This window comes from Oryx dammah, unplaced genomic scaffold, assembly GCF_014754425.2.
Source record: "Oryx dammah isolate SB20612 unplaced genomic scaffold, SCBI_Odam_1.1 HiC_scaffold_5, whole genome shotgun sequence".
Taxonomy (NCBI): domain Eukaryota; kingdom Metazoa; phylum Chordata; class Mammalia; order Artiodactyla; family Bovidae; genus Oryx; species Oryx dammah.
Window position 1 is genome coordinate 83,886,518 of NW_024070189.1, and position 25,732 is coordinate 83,912,249.

Consider the following 25,732-nt stretch of genomic DNA (forward strand, 5'->3'; position numbering starts at 1 on the left):
TTTAAAACTTGACAAGCATGCAGTTAAGAATAGTCTAGGCAGTCCTCTGGAATAATAAGAGGTGGAAGTAGGATTGCTTTGACAGACATAAAGCCTTATCATAAAACTATAGTGATTAAGAAATCGTGGTGTTGAAGTAGGGACAGACATTTCAACTGAGTAGAAACTGAGTCTTTGATACAGGAAATAAAATACATGACAGAGGTGACATTGAAAGGATGAACTGGGAAAACTGATTATGTGAAAAAAAATAACAGGTCTTTATAAAGATAAAAAATATTTCCAGGTGAGTTGAAAGACCTGCACAAGAACAGAAAATTTTTTAAGCTTTTAAAAGAAAACAGAAAATAAATTTTTGATCTTGGACTAGGGAAGAAGTTTTTAAATGAGACAGAAAAAGTTGAACTATGAAAAAGAAACCAATTTTTTTTTTTTAGTTAACATATAAAACTGCTTCTTAAAGAAAGCATGAAAATGAAAAATGAAGCCACAGACCTAAAGGAGAAAACGTTATTAGCAAAAGAATATGGTCCACAATATATAAAGAAATACTGTAAATCAATAAGAGATTTTTCTTTTAAAGAAGTAAAAAACATGAAAAGAAGAGGAAACCTAAATGACAGAAGTAGAAATTAAAACCATAGTACAGTCTTTAGTGCCTTTTCTAGTGGCGGTAGATTTGAAACACTTTAAAAAGGACCAGACCCTGGGAAGAGGAAACTGGACTGGTGCAAAGAATTTAAGAAGGCCTGCACAAGTTATTTAGAAGATAAAAGATAATCAGGAGCAAAATGATTGGATTCGTTTGTCCTTGATTTTTCCCTGTTTAAAGTGTGTTCACCTGAAACTGTATTTTACTCAGAGATCGAAGTATTGACACCATGGGAATAAAGGTTCAGCATCCTAGATATTTCTTTGACATCGCCACTAATAATCAACCTGCTGGAAGAGTTGTCTTTGAATTATTTTCTGATATGTGCCCCAAAACATGCAAGAACTTTCATTGTCTTTGTAAAGGTGAAAAGGGGACTGGGAAATCAACTCAGACGCTATTATATTAGAAAAGTTGTCTCTTTCACCGAGTTGTCAAAGATTTTATGGTTCGAAGTGGTGACTTCAGTGAAGGAAATGGACAAGGAGAGGGTATCCATTTAAGGAGCATTTATTGAAGATGAGTTTTTTGCTGTTAAACACAATAAAGAATTTCCCTTCAGTGTAACCACGGGAAGGATACAAGTGCCTCACAGTTCTTCATAACAACAAAATAAACTCATTTAGATGGGTATCATGTTGTTTTTAGGCAAGTGATTTATGGTCAAAAAGTTGTGAGAGAGAGAGAAAACCAGAGAACAGATGCAGCTAGCAAACCATTTGCTGAAATGCAGATACTTAGTTGTGGGGAGCTAGTTCCCAAATCTAAAGAAAACAGAAAGACTTCTGAAGAAATCTGATTATCTGGGCCTATCTGTATGTGGTCTCGCTCAGTTCAGTTCAGTCGCTCAGTCGTGTCCAACTCTTTGCGACCCCATGGACAGCAGGCCTCGCTGTCCATCACCATCTCCCAGAGTTTACTCAAACTCATGTGCATTGAGTCGGTGATGCCATCCAACCATCTTATCCTCTGTCATCGCCTTCTCCTCCCACCTTCAATCTTTCCCACCATAAGGGTCTTTTCAAATGAGTCAGTTCTTCGCATCAGATGGCCAAAGTATTGGAGTTTCAGCTTCAGCATCAGTCCTTCCAGTGAATATTCAGGACTGATTTCCTTTAGGATGTACTGGTTAGATCTCCTTGCAGTTCAAGGGACTCTCAAGAGTCTTCTCCAGCACCACAGTTCAAAAACATCAATTCTTTGGCACTCCTCTTTCTTCACAGTCCAACTATCACATCCATACATGACTACAGGAAAAACCATAGCCTTGACTAGACAGACTTTTGTTGGCAAAGTAATGTCTGCTTTGTAATATGCTGTCTAGGTTGGTCATAACTTTTCTTCCAAGGAGTTGCTGCTGCTGCTAAGTTGCGTGAGTCGTGTACCGACTCTGTGCAACCCCATAGCCGGCAGCCCACCAGGCTTCTCTGTCCCTGGGATTCTCCAGGCAAGAATACTGGAGTGGGTTGCCATTTCCTTCTTCAGTGCATGAAAGTGAAAGTGAAGTCGCTCAGTCGTGTCTGACTCCTTGCGACCCCATGGACTGTAGCCCACCAAACTTCTCTGTCCATGGGATTTCCCAGACAAGAGTACTGGAGTGGGTTGCCATTGCCTTCTCCCTTCCAAGGAGTAAGCATCTTTTGATTTCATGGCTACAGTCACCATCTGCAGTGATTTTGGAGCCCAAGAAAATAAAGTCTGCCACTGTTTCCACTGTTTCCCCATCTATTTCCCAGGAAGTGATGGGATCAGATGCCATGATCTTCGTTTTCTGAATGTTGAGCTTTAAGCCAACTTTTTCACTATCCTTTGTCACTTTCATCAAGAGGCTCTTTAGTTCTTCTTTGCTTTCTGCCGTAAGGGTGGTGTCATCTGCATATCTGACGTTACTGATATTTCTCCCAGCAATCTTGATTCCAGCTTGTGCTTCCTCCAGCCCAGCATTTCTCATGATGTACTCTGCATATAAGTTAAATAAGCAGGGTGACAATATACAGCCTTGATGTACTCCTTTCACGATTTGGAACCCATCTGTTGTTCCATGTCCAGTTCTAACTGTTGCTTCCTGAACTGCCTACAGATTTCTCAAGAGGCAGGTCAGGTGGTCTGGTATTCCCATCTCTTTCAGAATTTTCTACAATTTGTCGTGATCCACACAGTCAAAGGCTTTGGCATAGTCAATAAAGCAGAAATAGATGTTTTTTTCTGGAACTCTCTTTTTCCGTGATCCATCAGATGTTGACAATTTGATCTCTGCTTCCTCTTCCTCTTCCAAATCCAGCTTGAACATCTGGAAGTTCACAGTTGATGTACTGTTGAAACCTGGCTTGGAGAATTTTGAGCATTACTTTACTAGTGTGTGAGATGAGTGCAGTTGTGCAGTAGTTTGAGCATTCTTTGGCATTGCCTTTCTTTGGGATTGGAATAAAACTGACCTTTTCCAGTCCTGTGGCCATTGCTGAGTTTTCCCAATTTGCTGGCATATTGAGTGCAGCACTTTCACAGCATCATCTTTTAGGATTTAAAATAGCTCAACTGGAACGCCATCACCTCCACTAGCTTTGTTCGTAGTGATGCTTCCTAAGGCCCACTTGACTTCACATTCCAGGATGTCTGACTCTTGGTGAGTGATCATAAACCATCATGATCATACTATCTGGGCTATAAAGTTTTAAAAATATGTAACTTAAAAATTCAAACTTATATATCCCTAGATAATGGAATATATAGTAAAAATATAAGGAGATCTTGAAAAGGATTCATAGTGTGCTTATATGTATTCATCAAGCTTATTAAAGTGAGTGGTAATTATTACTTTATTCACTTTTTGTATGTGAAATATGTAAATATTTCAAACGGAATGCTACCCCTCATCATAAGGTTGTTTCTAGTGCTTAAATCTTGGTTACTTTTGTATAATTTATAAGAACACTTTGATAATTACTTTATATATTTAATAAGTGTTATAAAGGAAATGACGGAGAAGGCAATGGCACCCCACTCCAGTACTCTTGCCTGGAAAATTCCATGGATGGAGGAGCCTGGTAGGCTGCAGTCCATGGGGTCTCGAGGAGTCGGACACGACTGAGCGACTTCCCTTTCACTTTTCACTTTCATGCATTGGAGAAGGAAATGGCAACCCACTCCAGTGTTCTTGCCTGGAGAATCCCAGGGACGGGGGAATCTGGTGGGCTTCCATCTATGGGGCCGCACAGAGTTGGACACGACTGATGCGACTTAGCAGCAGCAGCAGCAGCATAAAGGAAATGAAGGAAAATACTTACTTAGAGCAATGTTTCTTAACTTTAGCCTGCATCAGAATCACCTATTGGACTTCCTAAAACACAGCCTTCTGGGCCCTGTCTTTATAGTGATTCAGTAGGTCTAGGGTGAGGCCCAATAATTTGCATTTCTAACAACTTTTCAGGTGATGCTGCTGCCATTCCAGTCCAGGTACTACACTTTGAGCACCATACTCTCAGGGGTTTTTGTAGTATATGTGACAGTATTGTAAATTTGCCAAGAGTGAGGAACTATCCTGCTTAGCATTCTCTTCCACCTAACATGCTCATACCCGCAGGTCATGACAGTTTCACCAGTGTGGGCAAAGGGAGCATCAATATCATTCTGAGAATGCCTTATAAACCTGACAAATGCTGTTCCCTTTACAAAGATGCTCAGGAGATGGTTTATTGCAGTGGCAATACAAATTGCCTTTTTAGAACTAATCACTGAAATATGAGTATGAGTTGCCACTGAGTATTTCTCTTTACTTCATACCTTCTCAAAACCCATTACATAAAGTGGCAACTGCCTTCATGTCTGTTGGAGATTTATAATCTTTGTCAAAGTAGTTTGTGCATTGATTTCTTTATACAGTAACTTATAGTTCTAGAGATGCTGTTTTATATGGGTTTGTTTTATTCTGCATTCTGATCTTTTTAATTTCTTTGTCACTTCATTTATCAGGTTACTAATTATAATCATAAGCATTTATATAGAGACTCACTATTTTAAGAGGTTCAGTTCAGTTGCTCAGTCGTGTCCGACTCTTTGCGACCCCATGAATCGCAGCACGCCAGGCCTCCCTGTCCATCACCAACTCCCAGAGTTCACTCAAACTCACGTCCATCGAGTCCGTGATGCCATCCAGCCATCTCATCCTCTCTCGTCCCCTTTTCCTCCTGCTGCCAATCTCTCCCAGCATCAGAGTCTTTTCCAATGAGTCAACTCTTCGCATGAGGTGGCCAAAGTACTGGAGTTTCAGCTTTAGCCTCATTCCTTCCAAAGAAATCCCAGGGCTGATCTCCTTCAGAATGGACTGGTTGGATCTCCTTGCAGTCCAAGGGACTCTCAAGAGTCTTCTCCAACACCACAGTTCAAAAGCATCAATTCTTCAGTGCTCAGCTTTCTTCACAGTCGAACTCTCAAATCCATACATGACCACTGGAAAAACCATAGCCTTGACTAGATGGACTTTTGTTGGCAAAGTAATGTCTCTGCTTTTTAATATGATGTCTAGGTTGGTCATAACTTTTCTTCCAAGGAGTAAGCGTCTTTTAATTTCATGGCTGCACTCACCATCTGCAGTGATTTTGGAGCCCCCCAAAATAAAGTCTGCCACTGTTTCCCCATCTTATTTCCCATGAAGTGATGGGAACATGATCTTAGTTTTCTGATGTTCAGCTTTAAGCCAACTCCTCTTTCACTTTCATCAAGAGGCTTTTTAGTTCCTCTTCACTTTCGGCCATAAGGGTGGTATCATCTGCATATCTGAGGTTATTGATATTTCTCCCGGCAATCTTGATTCCAGCTTGTGCTTCTTCCAGCCCAGAGTTTCTCATGATGTACTCTGCATAGAAGTTAAATAAGCAGGATGACAATAAACAGCCTTGACGTACTCCTTTTCCTATTTGGAACCAGTCTGTTGTTCCGTGTCCAGTTCTAACTGCATATAGGTTTCTCAAGAGGCAGGTCAGGTGATCTGGTATTGCCATCTCTATCAGAATTTTCCACAGTTTATTGTGATCCACACAGTCAAAGGCTTTGTCACTGTCAATAAAGCAGAAATATATGTTTTTCTGGAACTCTTTTGCTTTTTCCATGAAAAGAAATACAAAAAGCAAAATGGCTGTTTGGGGAGGCCTTACAAATAGCTGTGAAAAGAAGAGAAGCGAAAAGCAATGGAGAAAAGGAAAGATATAAGCATCTGAATGCAGAGTTCTAACTAATAGCAAGAAGAGATAAGAAAGCCTTCCTCAGCAATCAATGCAAAGAAATAGAGGAAAACAACAGAATGGGGAAGACTAGAGATCTCTTCAAGAAAATTAGAGATACCAAGGGAACATTTCATGCAAAGATGGGCTTGATAAAGGACAGAAATGGTATGGACCTAACTGAAGCAGAAGATAGTAAGAAGAGGTGGCAAGAATACACAGAAGAACTGTACAAAAAAGAGCTTCATGACCCAGATAATCACAATGGTGTGATCACTCACTTAGAGCCAGACATCCTGGAATGTGAAGTCAAGTGGGCCTTAGGAAGCATCACTACGAACAAAGCTAGTGGAGGTGATGGCGTTCCAGTTGAGCTATTTTAAATCCTAAAAGATGATGCTGTGAAAGTGTTGCACTCAATATGCCAGCAAATTGGGAAAACTCAGCAGTGGCCACAGGACTGGAAAAGGTCAGTTTTATTCCAATCCCAAAGAAAGGCAATGCCAAAGAATGCTCAAACTACTGCACAACTGCACTCATCTCACATGCTAGTAAAGTAATGCTGAAAATTCTCCAAGCCAGGCTTCAGCAATACGTGAACCGTGAACTTCCTGATGTTCAAGCTGGATTTGGAAGAGGAAGAGGAAGCAGAGATCAAATTGCCAACATCCGCTGGATCATTTTAAGAGGTAGTCTTGCCAATAGCTTGCTTATGGATCCCTTTGGCAGTAAGACATTAACACTGCTAACTTCTTTATTCCTCCCCCACTTTTTTTTTAAAGGCAGGAGATACTTGATTGTGAACTGAATTTTAAACAGTCATTTTAAATTAGTAGAAAATTCTTGTTTTTACTGAAAATTCATATTACATCATGATGATCTTTAAACCACATGGATCTCATCCAGTCTTAGTATAGCTATAATTACCTTTTTTTCCTGGGCAAAACTAGCCTAGAGTTATCCTATAATATATAATGAGTGTTTCTGAAACCTTTTCTCTTCTTTATCAGCTACATTTTGAGGTAAGAAGCAATTAAAAAAATTTTTTTCTAAAATAAGTAGGTCAAAGTAACTTAATAATGCCAATAAGAATATTTAAAACTAAATTATACCCATGTCCTGTAGCTCCTTTCCATATATATAAAATGCCATAATATTAAATTAATTAAATTATAATTTAAAACCATCACTATTAACTCAACCTTTAAAAAACAAACCATCTAAAACATGAAGCCAAAACTATAATTTTTATCAGTGATTCTTAATACAAATCTCATGGCAGTATTTAACTGGATAACCATGATATTTGGAAATGTTTTCACTTAATAGCCAAAGACATACTATTGAGGAAATAGCTATTCTTTCTGCCACACTAAAAACAGTTACCCAAAAATAAATAAATAAAAAGTTACAATGATACAAAGAAAAATATTATAAAAAACTAAATGCATTTCTTGTCAGCAAATTCTTGTGGAAGATATGCAAAAAACATTGCTAACAATTCAAACAAATGACAGAGGGAGAATGTCTTGATTGAAACTAAAGATATCTGTAATAAGCTTCAGATGATTGCACTTTGCTAAATCAGTTTCAATTATGGAAGTTCACAAAGAACTTATTTTCTCAGAGCCAAAAGAAATATGTTCTAGAGAAGACATATTTTCAGTAATGTTATTTCTTTAAAATACAGGATGTTTTATAGAAACATAAAATATTACTTGTAATTAAATAGCTACTTTGATTATAATTTATAAAGGATTTAGGATGACTGATGTGAAATTTCTTTACTCAGTCATTCAAGAGAAAGTTATTATGATAATGAAGTTGAAAGCAGAAGTGCACAGAATACTTCAGGATGTTTAATGTTATACAAATAAAACCTTTTAATTATAATAAGATTGTGCAAAAGTTTGTGATGAGAAAAGGAATAATTCTGACAGTATTTTGTATTATCAAGAAGTTACCAGTCATCTTGTAGCTTAGTTCTTTAAAAGAAAAACAACTGTAAAACTTGAAGATATTTCTTGGTTTTTGCTTACCAGAAAAGTGAAACAACATTATGCTCTGTAGTTAGTAGCCACCTTGCTACCTAACACTTAGTTTTAAATAACAAAAATAAGTAATTTTATCTCTTTCCTAAAGGTAAATTGTTGTTTATAATTCTGAGTTAAAAAAAATTTTTTTGAAATCTGTGCATGAATAGAATATTTTGGAAATGACTGTGAACTTTACATGGGTAGGCTTGCTTTTGTTCCCAAGTTATCCAGTCTTTAGAACAGTGGCACATGGTCAGCTCTTGAAAAGTACTTGAATTAATCTTTAACCAAAAATAATTTAGGTATATCACCTATAAAAACTTAAGTGCGACCTCACAGCACATAAAAACTTAATTCAAAATGGATCTAAGATCCACAGATAAGGGTAAAACCATAAAGCTCTCTGAAGAAAACATAGAGGTAAATCTTCATGATCTTGAATTTGACAACATATTCTTAGATATGGCACCAAATGCACAAGCAGCAAAACCAAAGAGTAGACAAGTTTGACCTCATCACAGCTAAAAACTTTTGTACATCCAAGGACATTATCAAGAAAGTAGAAAGACAACCTACAGGATGGAAAAAAACCTTTTCACATCATATATGTGATAAGTCCTAATATCCAAAATGTATATAAAATTCCAAAGAGACAAAAAGACAACTCTATTTAAAAAGGGGCAAAGAACTTGAATAAACATTTCTCCACAGAAGATATAAAGATAACTAATGAGCACATTAAAAAATGCTCAGTATCATTAGTCATTCAGTTCAGTTCAGTCACTCAGTCATGTCCAACTCTTTGCGACCCCGTGGACTGCAGCACACCAGGGCTCCCTGTCCATCACCAACTCGTAGAGTTCACCCAAACTCATGTTCGTTGAGTCGGTGATGCCATCTGACCATCTCATCTTCTGTCGTCCCCTTCTCCTCCTGCCCTCAATCTTTCCCAGCATCAGGGTCTTTTCAAATTAGTCAGTTCTTCGCATCAGGTGGCCAAAGTATTGAAGTTTCAGCTTTGACATCAGTCCTTCCAGTGAACACTCAGGACTGATCTCCTTGCAGTCCAAGGGACTCTCAAGAGTCTTCTCCAACACCACACTTCAAAAGCATCAGTTCTTCGGCATTCAACTCTCACATCTATACATGACCACTGGAAAAACCACAGCCTTGTCTAGACAGACCTTTGTTGGCAGAGTAACGTCTCTGGTTTTTAACATGCTGTCTAGGTTGGTCATTACTTTTATTCCAAGGAGTAAGCGTCTTTTAATTTCATGGCTGCAGTCATCATCTGCAGTGATTATGGAGCCCAAGAAAATAAAGTCTGCTACTCTTTCCATTGTTTCCCTGTCTATTTGCCATGAAGTGATGGGACTGGATGCCATGATCTTAGTTTTCTGAATGTTGAGCTTTAAGCCAACTTTTTCACTCTCCTCTTTCACTTTCATCAAGAGGCTCTTTAGTTCTTCTTCATTTGGGCAATGCAAAATCAAAGCTATAGTGTGAGATACCATTTTATACTACTAGCTTGTATGTAATTAGGTAAACAAACAAGAAATAACAAGTGTTACTGAGGATGTAGAGAAACTGGAGCGTTTGCATTGCTGGTGAGAATATGAAATGATGCAGCTGCTGTGGGAAACAGTTTGGTGGTTACTCAAAAGGTTAAACAAGGAATTACTGTATATCCAACAATTTATTACTCCTAGTCATATACCCAAAGAAATTAAAAGCCAGGAGTCAAAGAGATGTTTTTAGGCCAGTGTTTGTTTCAGCATTACAGTAGCCAAAAGGTAGAAACAACCTAATTATGTATCAAAAGATGAATGGATAAACAAAATATTGTAAATACATAGAATGGAATATTATTCAGCCATGAAAAGGAGAGTAGTTCTAATAGATGCTGTAACGTGGATGAGCCTAGAAGACAGTATGCTAAATGAAATAAGCCAGGGCCCGGAGGGAGGAAAGAATTAGTGTTTAGAGAATTTCTATTTAGGGTGATGGGCAAGTTTTCTGGAAATAGATAATGGGGCTGGTTGTACAACACTGTGAATGTGATTAATGCCATTGAATTGTGCATTTTAAAATGGCTAAAATGGCAAACTATTTTATCTTTTATATGTATCCAGGCCTGGGAATAGGATTTTCAGTGTTTTTTAAAAATATTATAAAAGAAGAAGTTAATTGGATTTGGGGGCATATTTGTCAAGCACATTGAATTGCAACTCTGCACAAAGTTGTGAGAACAGTTGATGGAATTTTAAACTGTGGCCAGCAATGCATGTCTTCAGTTTGGACTTCTGATCAGGTTTTAATGGCTGTTATCAAAATATATATGTAATTGAGAGTATCACTGTATTGTTACGATTTTTATGAAGGGTTAAGTATACTCCATCATCTTTCTCTTACTAAAATCAAAAATTTTGATAAGTCATGAAAATACAAAAATTTAGAACTTTTCAGCTGTTTAATTTTATCTTCTATTTTTATGTTTAATCATAAGTAATGTGATTTATATAGTATATGTAATTTATTATAAGTATGCATGTATTGCTCAAGAATTTTTACTGATAAGAGTACACAGTTTTGAAATGTTTGGAGTCTGTCCCTTAGGATATTGTCATTTAAAAACCATTTTGTGAATAGCGTATCTTTAAAGTTGTATTTTTTCTGTGTTTTAGGCTGCTGGTCTTGGGCGTATGAAACCAAACACACTTGTCCTTGGATTTAAGAAAGACTGGTTGCAAGCAGATATGAGGGATGTAGATATGTATATAAACTTGTTTCAGTGAGTATCTTTTTAATTCAGTAATTAGTTGATTGAGAAAGTACTGATTTTGAAAGCTTGCACTGGTAATAGTCTTTTCTAGTAAAAGGATAAGAATGAAAATAATCACTTGGAAATTATTTCCATTTCCTTTTTTAAATGCACTTAATATGTTTGCTTTTCTGCACCTTTGAGTTAACTGTTCACTTTTCAGTGGTATTGCCAGTGAAGTTTATAAGATAGCTTAGTTTTGATTTACATCAATTTACAGGTTGTCTAATGAGTTCTTGTCCTTTTGTTACTTTGTCTTTCTGATATTACTGTATCCATGTTGTTACTAGTTTTTGCATATGTATCTGTTTAATATAAATATATTTTGGAACTGAATTTTTTAATAAAAAATAAAATTTCTTTTTGTCAGATTTTGTTTTTAAGCTTGAAAAGTACTTTCTTTTTCTATAATAGTATTCCTGGTATTTATTTAGCAAATCTCTTTGTTTCGTCCACATGAGCATAAGGATTCCCTCTCCCTACATCATAGTTGATTGAAGAGTAGCTTCTTCTTGTCATAGCTACTGATGAAATAGAACAGTTCACTCTTTATAATTTCTTCATAAAAAATTTCATTTTAAAGAAAAATTCATATCTAGCAAAATAACTCTTAAGACCAGACTCACACCCTATTTCTCTGAATTTTTGTCTGTTTACCCTTAACTAACTGGAGCCGTTTCCCTTCCCAGAGCCCCTATTGTGTCTATTGATAGAACCATATAATTATTTGCCTGTGTCACATGTAATATTTTTGTTTTTGTAGCTGCCTTGAAACATTTTTGTGGAAGTACCCAGACTTTATACTTTTATTTTTATAAATCTCCTTGTATTGATTAGTAAAACATGCCATAGATAAGATTTCCCAAGGAACTGTTAAGTGGTTTTAGTAAAATTCAAGCTCTGCTGGGTTTGTGAGAGGTTGTGACTGCTCTTTGGGTTTGTTACTTGTTTATAAACAGCATTTCATTCTCCCTTTCTTATTCTGTGGTCTGTACTTTGTATACATGTGGATCAGGGAAAGAAGGACAGTATGAAAGAAAGAATCCATCATGGGGGCCTTGAGCCAGGGAGTATGCTTTTTTCCTTTGAAGATGTAAGACCAGTGAGATGGAGTAGTTATCCTAGAAGACAGAAAAAGGGACATTTTTGCAAATAATCATTCGTTTCTTGCTGTGTTTGTAATAATGGGAGCACTGAAAGAAGGGAGTCTTATCTGACACTGATCTTGCAGGAACTGAAGTGAATGTTTGCTCTGAAAGTCCGGTATTATGTGTCAGGCAGCAGTTTAAAAATAGGTCAAATATTGCTCTCTGGTTTCTGAAACTATAGGAGTTGATGGCTGTTTGAAAGCAGTGATACTGCTTACTCTTTTATCTTGTGACACTTACGTTTTGGCTGTGATTTGAAATACCGGGAACAGTTAAGGTATACTTTATTTACTATGTATGTATTAACAGTATGGAGGGTCTGAAACTGCAAATCAATTTCTATAGCTTAAAGAAATTATATAGATTATAGGAATTTCTATATGTTATAGCAAAAGCATTTAGCTGTTTTAATCTGAAGTAAATTTAGAGCTATATTCCCTGAATTTTCTTAAAGGAAATTGATTTTGGTTCGATTACTTTATTAACTATTTAAAAAAATACTTGTAGTTATTTCTTTTCTAATAATTAATTAGACCTTTGACAGTAGAGCTGAGAATGTCTATTCATTTTTTCTCCAGTGAATCTCTTTTGACCTTATTTAAAATTCACCCAAGGAGAAATGAGGTTGAAATTGTCTCCCTGTGATTTAAAACAACAATGACAAGAGACCTTTTACAATGACATATTTATCAATAAGAACAAAAATTTGATCGTTTATTAGTTTTCTTTTTGTTATGTCTAGCTACAGGTTACCATATCATTTTTATATGCATATTATAAACATTGATTACTTGTGTAATTAAAGATAATAACTAGAGAAAAGCCTGCTGCCATTGGGCTTCCCTCATAGTTCAGTTGGTAAAGAATCTACCTGCAATGCAGGAGACCCCGGTTCGATTCCTGGGTTGGAAAGATGCCCTGGAGAATGGATAGGCTACCCACTCCAGTATTCTTGGGCTTCCCTTGTGGCTTGCTGGTAAAAAATCCTCCCGCAATGCGGAAGACCTGGGTTCGATCCCTGGGTTGAGAAGATCCCCTGGAGGAGGGAAAGGCTACCTACTCCACGCAGTAGCAGAGTCTGACCGACTGAGTGACTTTCACTTTCACTCCAGGAAACAATAAGTTTTGCAATTGGAAACTGTTAACTGCAATTGGAAACAATTTTGCAATCGTTAAAGCTGGCTTTAACAGCTTAGCTCTACATGATTTATGACGTTAACAGAGTTTTCAGAATTTAAGTCTGGTTTTAGAGTTGTCTTCGAGGTTTTAATGTATTTTACCTATATATAAGATGCTCCTGTTTTTGTTTTTAAAAAAATTTAAAGGGCATATCAATACATGTTTGAAAATGCATATATAATCTTAGGACCACTTTTTAAACCAGTTTTGTAAAAATTTTTAAATTACTTGAAAAATACCCTTCTCCTTTCATAAGTGATAAGGGATCCCTTCATACTATACAACCTGGTCTCATTCTAAGAACCTGTCTTCTTTGCTTTCACATATTTCTCTTGGCTTTAAATGTATAAGCCTAAATTATATATGATGGGATTACTGAAAGTTTTTTTTTTCCCTGTAATTTTAGTTTGTTTCTGATAGATAAAACTATAGTTACTGCTTTAAACCACTACTGTAGGTAAAATGTTAATACTATAAAGAACTATACTTAAGTAGATTTTAGAGTAACATATGATATCACCTAATTTTCAAAGCATATTTGAAAAAATCAGATATTTAAACCTGAAAGTAATTTCAGAGATTGTCAACTATTGCCTTCATTTTATAGAGGAGACTTAAATTTTTGTGATTTAAAATATTGCTATTTTTTTCATGTTACAGTGATGCTTTTGATATACAATATGGAGTAGTAGTTATCCGCCTACAAGAAGGTCTGGATATATCTCATCTTCAAGGACAAGGTAAATCTTGTTTGAGATAAGATATATGTATATCTTAATATATTCTTAAGTATATCTTAAGAATATAAATTACTTTGTTACTAAATACTTTTAATATTTACCATCTAATCTGTGTCATATACTTATTGTATGTCATTTAAAGATCTGTTTGGCACCATCAGAGTTTGTATTTTCTCATTGTACCAATCTGGATAAAAGCTAGTAATTATTAATATAATACAATTCAGATTGTAAGTTTAAGAGAAACAAATGTTAGCTATGATTGTAGTTTGGCCAGATTTATAAAAATACATGATAAATAAAATAATCAGGAAAAAATTTTAGACATTTTCAAGTTTATGAAAAGTGTACTTTGTACATAGAGGCATATTATTAATGAAAGACTCTTTCTTCAGAGAAGACCCTATAAATATTTTTTAAACTTTCTCATTTTGAAATAATTATAGATTCACAAAAATGTGTGTACGCTTCATCCACTTTCCCCTAATGGTAACATCTTATATATTCCATATTATCTTCAGTTCAACATCAAAACCAGGATATTGACATTGGGACAATTTGCATACCTTACTCAGATTTCACCACTTTTATATACACATGTGTGCACACAAGCACATGTGTAGTTCTGGTTTCACTCACTTGTCACATTTGTTTCATGTAAGATACAGAGCTGTTCCCTCACCACAAAGATCTCTCTTGTACAACTGCTTTATACCTTCTATCATATTCTTTCACTAGCCTTTAACCCCTGACACCCTAATCTCCTCTCAAGCTGTATATTTTCAAGCATTAAAAATTTTTTTCATTAAACTTAAAACCTGTTAAAGTATACTTATCATTTTTACCAACTTTATAAAAACTATGGAAAATTCCATACCCTCTAATGCTTTCCTGGGTAGTTTAAAAAATACTATAAGCTTAAGAAAATTTGCATAACTAATATTTACCCTTATCAATTAATTAACGAAGTCATCAAAATTAGCTAAGCCTCAATAGCTGAGAGCCATGTAATGATCTTTTGTCATCTGTTTATGTATTTAAACTGTTTTAATCCTCCCACTCCCCCCACCATTTTAAGGGTATTGTGCAGTTCTGAAAGGAATGCTTTGAGGTCTTTATCCGTGTAACACAAAAGTATGGCCTGCTGAAAATGCATTTTCTTACTCTGGAGTAGGCCTTGCAAAATACTATTTTCATTCCCTCTTGCTCTCACAGTAATTTTGGTTTAGGATACCTGTTAACTCTGCATAATTATTACTAGTGTTCCCTTTCACTCTCAAAAATATCAGTTTGGCTAATAAATTATATATTCAAGTGTTAATAATCATTATGAGGATTGTTTTGAAACCCTTGTTATTCATCATTAAGATCTGGAAACAGGAATTTGCTTTAGCACGTGGCTTAAGAGCACAGGCTGTGGAGTCAGATATGCTTTAATAATTTTCAGCCTTTTCTCTTAGTAGTTTTGTAGCCAGGCCAAATGTGCTGCCTCTGAGCCTCAGTTTTCTCATCTTTATTCAGAGGATTATTGTGAAGATTAAATAGGAGATGCTGACTGACACCGTCTTTGCACAGTGCTGGCACCTAGGCTTATGTACTTCCTATTTTTATTTCTCTTAATGCATGCATATCAGTTGATGAGGACTATGGATAGAGGATCAATTTCATATCATGCTTGTCTTTATGATAAATACTTTTATCATGGAAGCTAAATGTTTGCTAACCCCTTCCTAAAAAGCAGAAAATGAAGAAAGTACTTTAAAAATAAAGAGGTAACACATTTACCATGAGCTAAGGAAAAAACTCTATCCCTTAGTTTTAGTTCAACAGTCATGGGTATAATTTTTCACTGTTGTCTATCATCTTATATGTATATCAACATTTGTCACATTCCACATTTTTTTACATGTGTAAATGACTTTGAAATTAGAGTTGATTCACATTTTATACATCATTCTTTTGTCTACCATATTATGTTCTGTAAAACTCAGTCATTATTGATTTCTCCCTCATCACCTAATTAAAATGTCTGACAGTTGTGGCCGAATATAATTTAGTTGAATGGTCATTTCAAAATGGATTATCACATTTCTTTGTATAAGAAGTAATTTATTATGAACTCACCATTATCTCATAATAAACTGTGCTTAAAATTGTCATTAAGTTGATGTTACACCATGATGCCCTCTTTGATTGAAAGATTTAGAAAATATTTTGAATACTTTTATGTCTACAGAAGAATTACTGTCATCACAAGAGAAATCTCCTGGTGTAAAGGATGTGGTACTAAGTGTGGAGTATAGTAAAAAATCAGATTTAGATTCTTCTAAACCATCCAGTGAGAAATCCATTACACATAAAGGTAATTTTTATTAAACAAGAAATTTTATTAATGGTTTTAGAAGAAATGGTTTTTATTATATGGCATGTCTCACAAAGTAACTAGTTTTCAAATATGTACTGTTGATTTCTATTTGCTCAGGTGAAAGTTACACCTTTCAAAAATGGCTCCAAATAATTAATTATTTTTAAGGTATTGAATAGCTCATAGAATAGAAACCATGCTAGTTAAATACTAACATGCTCTTGTATGTTTTTGTTTATACTTAATTTTAATTTGAAACATAGGTTAAAGCTGAGTTTGCAAAGAAACTTGGTAGTTTTGGAGTAATGTGTATGTAGCATATGATAACACTGAAAGGAATGAGGTTTATAAGATTAGTTTATCTGATATTTTTGGTTAATCAAGATATTTTAATACCAGAGGTCTTATTTATGTACTGAAATACCCAGAATATTTATATATCTACTGTACCTAGTATTGTTCAGGTAAAACAGTGTAATAAAAAATCAGTTTAATCTCCTCCCAAGAAACGAGCTATTTATGTTTAGTTGCTGAACTCTTTGAGTCATAACTACAGACATAAATACCCCTGGTGGCTAAGCCAGGATTTAAGCCACCAAAAAAACTTCCAAGTCTCCTGAGACTTCAGAATAATTTCATCCATAAACCTCTGTCATGTCTATGAGAAGGAAAAAGGAATGACTTCCAAATCTTACTCTCCCACCCTCACTCTCCTACCTCTGTTCAGTCTAGTATCTCCATCTGTCCTACTCCCAGCTGACATGCAACAAGAAAAATCTGCACTGTAAATCATCAAACCATATCATACTTTTGATCATATAAAATAATTACCATTCTTTTTCTGAAATTGATTACCATGGAAATTTGATAACCTAACTCTGAAATCTCTTCTAGATCATTTAGAAGCATTAATGCTATTTTTTCTTTCCTCCTTATTTGTTTGCTTAGAGTAGTGATAGTTGAAAGTTCAGTTGCGACCCATTTTCCGTATCAGTTCTTTGCTGGCTTTTTTTTTTTCTATTTCACCTCAAAATTCTATAAACTGATTCTGCTAACACTTAAACGTTCCTGCATTTATTTTTAGTTTATGGTATACATTCTTTCATTTACTCTTACTTTTGTTGTTGTTGTTCCCCTTTTCTCTTGCCTCAAAACAGATCTTTTCTTTATAGGAATCTGTTAGGAATTAATAGGTAAAGCTATGACAGGAGAAGTAATATTTCTCAGTCATCTACTGTTCCTCTCACACTGTAGTAGACGTTATCCTTACGCTAGCTTATTGATGTGTGTCTCAGTCTTATGAAGGCATTATTTTTATAGAGTAGGGAACTAGGTCAGTACATTTCTGCTCATCTTTTTCTTTTAAAAATGTAAATGCCCTTAAAATTAGTTTAAATCACTTTTAAGTGTCATATTTTCTTCACATTTCTGAGCTCTTTGAAATGAATACAGAATGTCCACAGTTATGTTTTTTATTACTATTAAAGATAATATCAAACATCTGCTTTATAAGAAGTTTATTTAATAGTATAAAATTAGATGTAATAATTGAAATGTTTCTTATTCCATAATATGCATAGAAAGTAGCATTCAAAAATAGCATACATTTTATTTTGTTAGCTTTCTGTTTAGCTAATTATTTTCAGAATTACATAGAAAATGTAGAAAAGTTTATATAAAAAGCCTGCAGAATTATAAACATTCTGTTACTGTTTTTATATCTCATATGTCTATCTGACTGAGGCCTGCAGTATGCAGAGGGACAAAAAGAGTACCCTTTAAATACATGTTTTATGATAGGCACTGAGCTCAGTGCATTAATGCTTGCAATATAAAAACCTTAAGAGGTAGGTATTGTTCAACCTTTTAACAAATGAGGAAAGTGAGGCGTTAAGTAATTAGCTCAAGGTAACACCACTAGAAAAAGGTTTAGAGGTACTCTTGAAATGCTGGGAGTCTGACTCAAGAGCCCATCACTGTAGTGTACTCTTTCCTGTCCAAGTTTTGGGAGTTTTATGTGCCTTAAACAAATAGTACAGCTTATATTAAGAAAAAAAATATAGGTTAAGAAAAGTATTAATCCTGGGAAATATTTATAGATATATAAATATAAATGGACTGTATATGCTACATATATGCATATACTCACACACACATACATATATATATATATATATACAAATTTATGTATTTGAAAAATCACTCCTGTATAACCTGGCATTTTATATAAACCATAAGACTCTTGTCTTTGATCAAATTCCTTAATATTTCAAGTGGTAATTAATTTTTACAGAAACCAAATATCTGCTTCTAAAATTACTTGGCAGCCATTTGCAAATGATGCCGTGGCATATTTGACTGCAACATCAACTTTTTGATATCACGTTTCTACTCTATAAGCCATAGCAACGGATTTCAAGTTTGCCAGTTTAAAGTTTTTGCCAGTTTTACAGGAATAAAATTTCGGGGCAGGTGTTACTCAGTAGCCCTGTTGGAGGAATCTAACGTGTTTGCTTTTTCAGTCCTGAACACTCAGTCTAGAAAATATGCTCAGTCTTAATTATTTTTCACACTGTTTCTTCATACTATGTTTGCTTATAAATGTGTTCTAGTTACATTTTCATTATTAATAAAAAGGCAATTAACTGATATTTTGTGTTTCTTAAACGTAATCTAGATGAGGAAGAGGATGGCAAGACTCCAACTCAACCCCTGTTGAAAAAAGGCAGGCATTTCTCATCATTTTATTTTACTCTCTTTTCTCATACTGTTAATTCTTTAACTCCAATTTTATTATTTTCTCTCTTTACCTTGGTTTTTATTTTCATGGTGAGGTGATGTTACAGTTATTTATTAAATGCAGATTAGAAAAATAATGACTGGTCCAAATAAAGCATTAAATCGTCCCAGCAAAAGGTGATATATCAAAAGCAAATTCTTTTAAATCATAGTAGCATTTCAGGAATATTCAGATCCTGAAAGTCAGTATTTTAATTTTATAATTTAAACTGCATGGTTTAGATGATAAGTAGAGACACTGAAACAGGTTTATTTACAGTGTCACTTGCATTCTTTACCATCAGTTGTACCCAGCCAAGTCCTTAATTTTGATACTAATATATTTCTCATTTCAAAAATTACAATATTTCTCACAGTCCTGCTGCGTTTGGGAGATACAGTCATGTCAACGTACATGAATTTTATGAGAAGGAGATAGAGGTGAGAGTTATGGAGCAGTGTGGTTTGGTAGCCATATTATTTCATCATGCAAAGTCATTCGTCATGTTTGCATACATCATGGCAGCATGAAACGTGAATGATAAGACATTCTTCAGAAGTGATCAGATTTCTTTCTGTGGATTTATGCTTTTAAAATTTGGCATAGGGATCTCATTATAGTCATTTGCTTGCTCACAGTCAGTGCTGATTTTTTTTCTTCCTTTTTAATTCCTAGCGATATAAATGAGAATTCCATTGACAAATTGTTCTTTAGACCTGCAGCAAATGGGTGCTCTTCCTGGGAGTCCCCACATTCTTTTTGTGGTTCACAGAAAGATGTTGTGCTTATATGGCTTTAGAATTGGGCCTCACATATTGAGGGGACAAGAGTTAGGTAAAGATGAGGGAGTTTTCCCTTCTTCAGTGAAACAGAGGTTTTACTGTGATAACTGCATGATTGTATTGATATATCTCCCACTTCCTTCTGTCTTTTATATTACAGATAAAAACATTTAAATATTTTTGAGCTTTAAATTATTGAGAAACCAAATTACAAAAGAAATATGTTCATGGAACAGGCATAAACTTACTTTGTCCAGTCAGCCTAAAACAGCTTTTCAAAAGTCAAAATCTAGCAGTTATAATTTTATTTACTGTTTTTTGTGATTCTCTTTCATTCAGAATGCTTCAAAATATTAGAAATTAGGCAAGGTAGTTTGGATGAGTATAGATATATTTATCTATAACCATTTAAAAGTATGTTTAAATTACAAGCAATTAATTGTGTTGTGAAAAATGCCATGTATATAATTGTCTACATTATAAACATCTGAATATACAAAAGTTAGGAAACTATGGGAATTTAGCAAGATATACTTTAACATTTACCTCTCTTATATCTTATTTTTCTGCTTAATCCTTCAGAATCCAAAGGCCCTGCTGTGCCTTTAAATGTAGCTGACCAAAAGCTTCTTGAAGCTAGTACACAATTTCAGAAAAAACAGGGAAAGAATACTATTGACGTCTGGTGGCTTTTTGATGATGGAGGTAAGGTTGATAACCTACTTTTTTTAAACAAGTTTAAATTTTTTGAAGTTGTGGGGGTGGTATTAGGAAATAGCATGTACTCTTTACTCACTGACCCATTCCCATTAGGCCAACATTCCCCAAAGCATTAGGATTAGTTCCAGAATCAGGCGTCACACTTAGTTGTCATCTCTTTTCAGTATCCTTTGGTTTGAAAGTTGCTCAGCCCTTCCTTGAGCTTCATGACTTTAAAAATTTTTAAAACACATTAGGCCATTTTGTAGAATGTCACTCGATTTGAAGTGCTGTTTAATGATTCATAATAATTAGTTTCAAGTTATGTATTTTGGGTGGAACTATCACAAGAGTGATGCTGTGCCTTCTGTCTGCATCTCATCAGGTGGCTCATGATGTTGATTTGTCTCATCACTGGTGAAAGTAGCTTTGACCTTTGAGTAAGGTGGCTTTCACTATGTTTATATACTGAAAAGCTATTATTGCCACCTTTTATAATTACAGGTATTTGGGGCATGGGCAATTTCTTTGAGACCATGTAAATATTCTATTGTTGCTGTGATTTTTGCCACCATCTTGAGCATCCATTGATATTTCCACCTGAATTTATTTTTGCTGTTATTGTTGTGGTGTGTATGTGGTTTCCAAATGATGATTTTTCCAATCCCATCATTTCTTCCTTATTAGTTTTATCTGGTGTTTAACTGTAAAGAAGAGCTTTCTCTTCACTTCTATGGGTGTGGACTTAACAGTCTCCAATTTTATTCAATGAGTTAGCATTTTTCATTTTTTAATTTATTTTGATGTTCCAGATTTGACCAGCAGTATCCTCTTTAGGCTGATTTATGTGTCCATTTGTTATGTCCTGATCATTCTTTATTTTATGATAAAATATGATGTTCCAGGCTCAATTTTGTACTTCACCTGCAACAGCACTTGAATGACCCTTTATCCAAAGAGCCTTGATTCCTTTCAGTGAAGAACAGTATTTAGAAACATAGGTCAGAGCATTAGATATGCCCATTTCTACTAGGGTGTCACTGCTCCCATGCCCTCTCAGTGGACAGATGTAGGAAACACACACAGCACTTATTTGTATGTATATGTGTAGACTGAAACCACTTCCATTGCCAACACTGCAGGGTTTGCTCCCGCTTCTCCCTTTTCATGTTTTGAAACATGACTCCCTTTAGCTTCAGTGAACATTCTTTTTCTCAGTCCTGATATAACAAATATCCCTACCCTACAAGGCCAGTACGTCATTTTTTGCTTTCATGACATGGGCCTTATCTTCACTGGACCTCCCTCCTTATTAGGTCTGCCAAGTGGATTTTTGACTAAATCATTACAGGCAGGACAGAAAGAAAATGTTTGTTGTATATTGAGGTGTGGTAAAGGAATTTTTAGCAGCTAACTTGAATTAAACGTTTTTAAATGAGGAATCAATGTTAAATATAAATGATCTGTTATATTTTTATGACTTAGGTTTGACTTTATTGATACCTTATCTTCTGACTACCAAGAAAAAGTGGAAAGATTGTAAGATCAGAGTATTCATTGGTGGAAAAATAAATAGAATAGACCATGACCGAAGAGCGTAAGTCTGTTTTAAACTGATGAACTTTTATCTAATAGTATTTCATTATTTCAATATCGGTTTGGTAGGGTAACAATTAGACAGTACAGAAAATGTCAGTAATGTTGCTCTGTTCTGTAGTGAAGCTGAAGAGTCTAAAATAAAACTTCATTCTCTTTAATTTAGTCTTAATGTTCAAGTTTAGATTCTTGGTTTTACTCACATGCAATATTTTTAATATGTTGACATTTTAGAACATCTTTAAATACTTGTAGCATAGATGCATTACTCAGCCTTTTATGAAAAAAAAAATTAGCAGGGTAAAAAGTGCACAAAAGTTACACATCCATATATGTATTATACTTTTCAGACTTCTAGACAACAGAAATGCATGATGGCATTGTCCATTCTCTCAGATCTGTCCTGTCACACAGTTCTAGTTCTGGTTTCAGTGCTTCTCTAAGTACCCTCTGTCTCATTTCTGACTATTTCATAATATATTGTACATATTGCTCCCAATTTCACGTTTGGAAAGAAAAGCTTTGATCATGTGATGCCTCTGCCCCAAGGAATTTTAACTTCTTCTCTGTTACATACCATAGAAAGCCTGTGTGACAATCAGGGCCCTTTATAGTCTTGTCTTGTTTCCTTTCTGTCTTTATCTCCTGTTCCCCCAAATATGCCTTCTACTTCAGTTTATGTTTCTGCACCCACCCCAAACATACATATGATTTCAGACTTTTACTTCTTTGCCTGCTCTCATCTCTCTACTACAAATAGTTCTTCACTAGCCTCCCTTCTGTGTTAAAATAACTCCATTCTTTAAAACCTAGTACTTATTGTCACCTTCCTCATAAGCCTTCCCTGTTTCTTTCTAGTTGTTACAAATAACTGTTTACCAGTTTTTACTGAAATCCATGTACTTACTAATACAAATTAAAATTAAAAAACCAGGTGCCATTCAAATTTAATTATTGTCTTCCTCTGTGCATTGGATACTAAGGAAAAATTCAAAGATTGTAAGAGAATACAATACAAGTTTCTGGAGAATTTAGACATCTACTTTGTGAATGAGTAGTATAAATTAATTCGATGGATTTTGCTCAGCACCTGACATTCTTTCCTATAAATCGTATGGAGTCAGCCCTAAATAGAATAAAAATATTTCTATATACAGCCTTCATGTATATCAGTGCTGTTCACTTTTGTTTTAGGATGGCTACTTTGCTTAGCAAGTTCCGGATAGACTTCTCTGATATCATGGTCTTAGGAGATATTAACACTAAACCAAAGAAAGAAAAGTAAGTTATTAGATAAATTATTTTGTATAAATTTCTGATTCTTTTATGGATGACCTACTCAGACACTGTTATAGATCATTTATTACCTGGGGGTTTTGCCTGATTTTAGTTACATGTGAAGTCAACTTTTTCTTAAGCTAGCAGATAACTGACTGACATTGCAGATATTGAAATAAGTCCAAAGGGTTTTCGATAATTAGAGAAAAATTCCATTACTGATTTACAAGTAATTTCTGAAAATCATTAGTGCCACAGAAATTCTAAGTGGTTCTTTAAATTTCCATTGTTTTTCATTATGACCACCCAATCCCTATTCCACATGTGTGTTACTTTCCACTATTTTATTACCAAAATGAGAAAGAAAAATCTAAGAATCTGCTTATAAATACTGCATTCAGAATTTACAAGAGTTAAGCAAAAGTAGATTTCATGGAATATTCTACTGAAAATGGTATATGGAAGTTGTTATAATTATATGTATTTATATTATTGTACATAATTTCAGTTACTCTCAGTTTTATGTTGAGTATATGATGAAGTCGGAAAAAAGAATTCATTTTAAGTAGAAAACAGTAAGACATACCTTGTAAGGTTGTAGTCATGGAGACTGTTTTTTCTCTTATAGAATTATATATACTAGGAGCTTTGTATGAGACTGATATTGAAAAATACCATTTTCACATTCATAGGGGGCTAGAATGCTATTCATGTTCTTTTACCATCTTTTGTCCTATTAAGTATCTTTGGATCTAGAGCTTTAATTCTGCATCTTCTTAAATATTTAATATCTGCCTTTTCCTCCCTTCAAAATGTTTTAGTACCTTTTTTTACACTGCTTCTATTCAGTGATAATGGAACTGGGAAAGTGATTGAGTGTTTTGAATAAAGGAGTAACACAATTTGACTTATTTTTCATGGGTATCATTTTGGCTAAGGTGATGAAATTTATTTAGGTTGAGGGAAGTGGGCATAGGAACAGATACTGATACAAGGAAATCTGCATTAGCAGTTAAAATTTCAATTCTCTTATTATGACTATGGTTCTAAATTTCTAATCAGTTAGAGAAACTAGTGATTGCTATTTTCAAAATAAATTGCCAGAGTTAGGGTACGGAAGGGAGCACAACAGCTGGAAAACACTAACTTCTGAAGTTATAATTACATTAACTTTTCAAGTTATAATTTAATGTTTAAGATCTTACTGTTACCTAATTCAGCATAGGTTAACTGTCTGTATTCTTTTTTTTAAGTATTGTAGCTTTTGATGAAATGATTGAGCCATACAGACTTCATGAAGATGATAAAGAACAAGATATTGCAGATAAAATGAAAGAAGATGAACCATGGCGAATAACAGATAATGAGCTTGAACTTTATAAGACCAAGGTATTCTTTCTCACCTGCTTCCTTTTCATTAGTCTTCTTTGTGTTTTTTTTTAGAAAATACTTAAAAATAAATATCAAGAACTACAGTTGGTTATGAAAAGAACTAGTTGTGTAAACTAAATCTACTTTAAGTTGTACTTATATTTGGATAGTGCAAAGCACTGCTTTTTTTTTAAGTTTGGGAACGGATATTTTTATTATACCAAAATTGATTTTGGTTTCTTTTTATCTATAGTTTTATGTGCCAGGGAAAATTCCAGTTTTCAAAAGGACTAAGAATGACTGTTATGTTTCCTTTCAGACATACCGGCAGATCAGGTTAAATGAATTATTAAAGGAACATTCAAACACAGCTAATATCATTGTCATGTAAGTAATACCTATACTAAGATTTTCTTGGGTATTCATTTTATGATAATTCAATTAGGATTCATTTCTTTTACCAAAAATATATCTATAACCATAATAACTTAGTGGTTATGAGAGAAAAACAAACGTTTTTAATACACTTTGCTTTAAGCATATGAAGAAATCATTTAAGATAGGAAAGATAAACAAAAATATTAACCTTAAGCTTGTATAAATCTAAATAATTCCTTATCATAATAGCATATTCTGGGATTTTTTTCCTTTATGCTTTTTCCCACTTTTAAAAAATTCCTTAACTTTGGAAATACCACAGCAATAACCATCAGCATTTGTTGGGTAACAGGGCTGCAAGTTAAAATTTGGTTCCTAGACAGTTTCTTCATAGAAATAATTATATCAAGTTAGGTTGAGGATTAAATTTAGAACATGGTTCCTATCTGAATTCCCACTCCCAAGTTCCCACATACAAAATGTCATATAGACACAATGTCTTTGCATTGAATATAGATACTTATGCTCACTCTGGCTTTTCTTTCACTAAATCAGATTACCTAGATTTTTCTTGAACCCAAATTTTCTAAGTCCTGGAGCCTGGTCCTTATATAGGTAAAAAAGGCTCAGATCTCTGGAAACATGTCAAATTATGAAACTAAGTAATACCAAAAAATTGCTATTTTTGACTA

General features: G+C 34.5%; 1 protein-coding gene across 2 annotated transcripts in view; it reads left to right on the plus strand.

Moving 5' to 3' along the window:
- Positions 1-25,732, plus strand: part of SLC12A2 (solute carrier family 12 member 2) — a 95,608-nt gene that overhangs the window by 65,159 nt on the left and 4,717 nt on the right. Inside the window, exons 18-26 of one of the 2 annotated variants that reach the window (XM_040241762.1) lie at positions 10,589-10,695; positions 13,713-13,792; positions 16,029-16,154; positions 18,835-18,882; positions 20,301-20,423; positions 21,903-22,014; positions 23,208-23,294; positions 24,545-24,680; positions 24,982-25,049. In XM_040241762.1, the coding sequence (XP_040097696.1) occupies positions 10,589-10,695; positions 13,713-13,792; positions 16,029-16,154; positions 18,835-18,882; positions 20,301-20,423; positions 21,903-22,014; positions 23,208-23,294; positions 24,545-24,680; positions 24,982-25,049 (887 nt within the window). The remainder of the gene's footprint in view (positions 1-10,588; positions 10,696-13,712; positions 13,793-16,028; positions 16,155-18,834; positions 18,883-20,300; positions 20,424-21,902; positions 22,015-23,207; positions 23,295-24,544; positions 24,681-24,981; positions 25,050-25,732) is intronic. The other variant, XM_040241763.1, reaches the window with a different exon arrangement.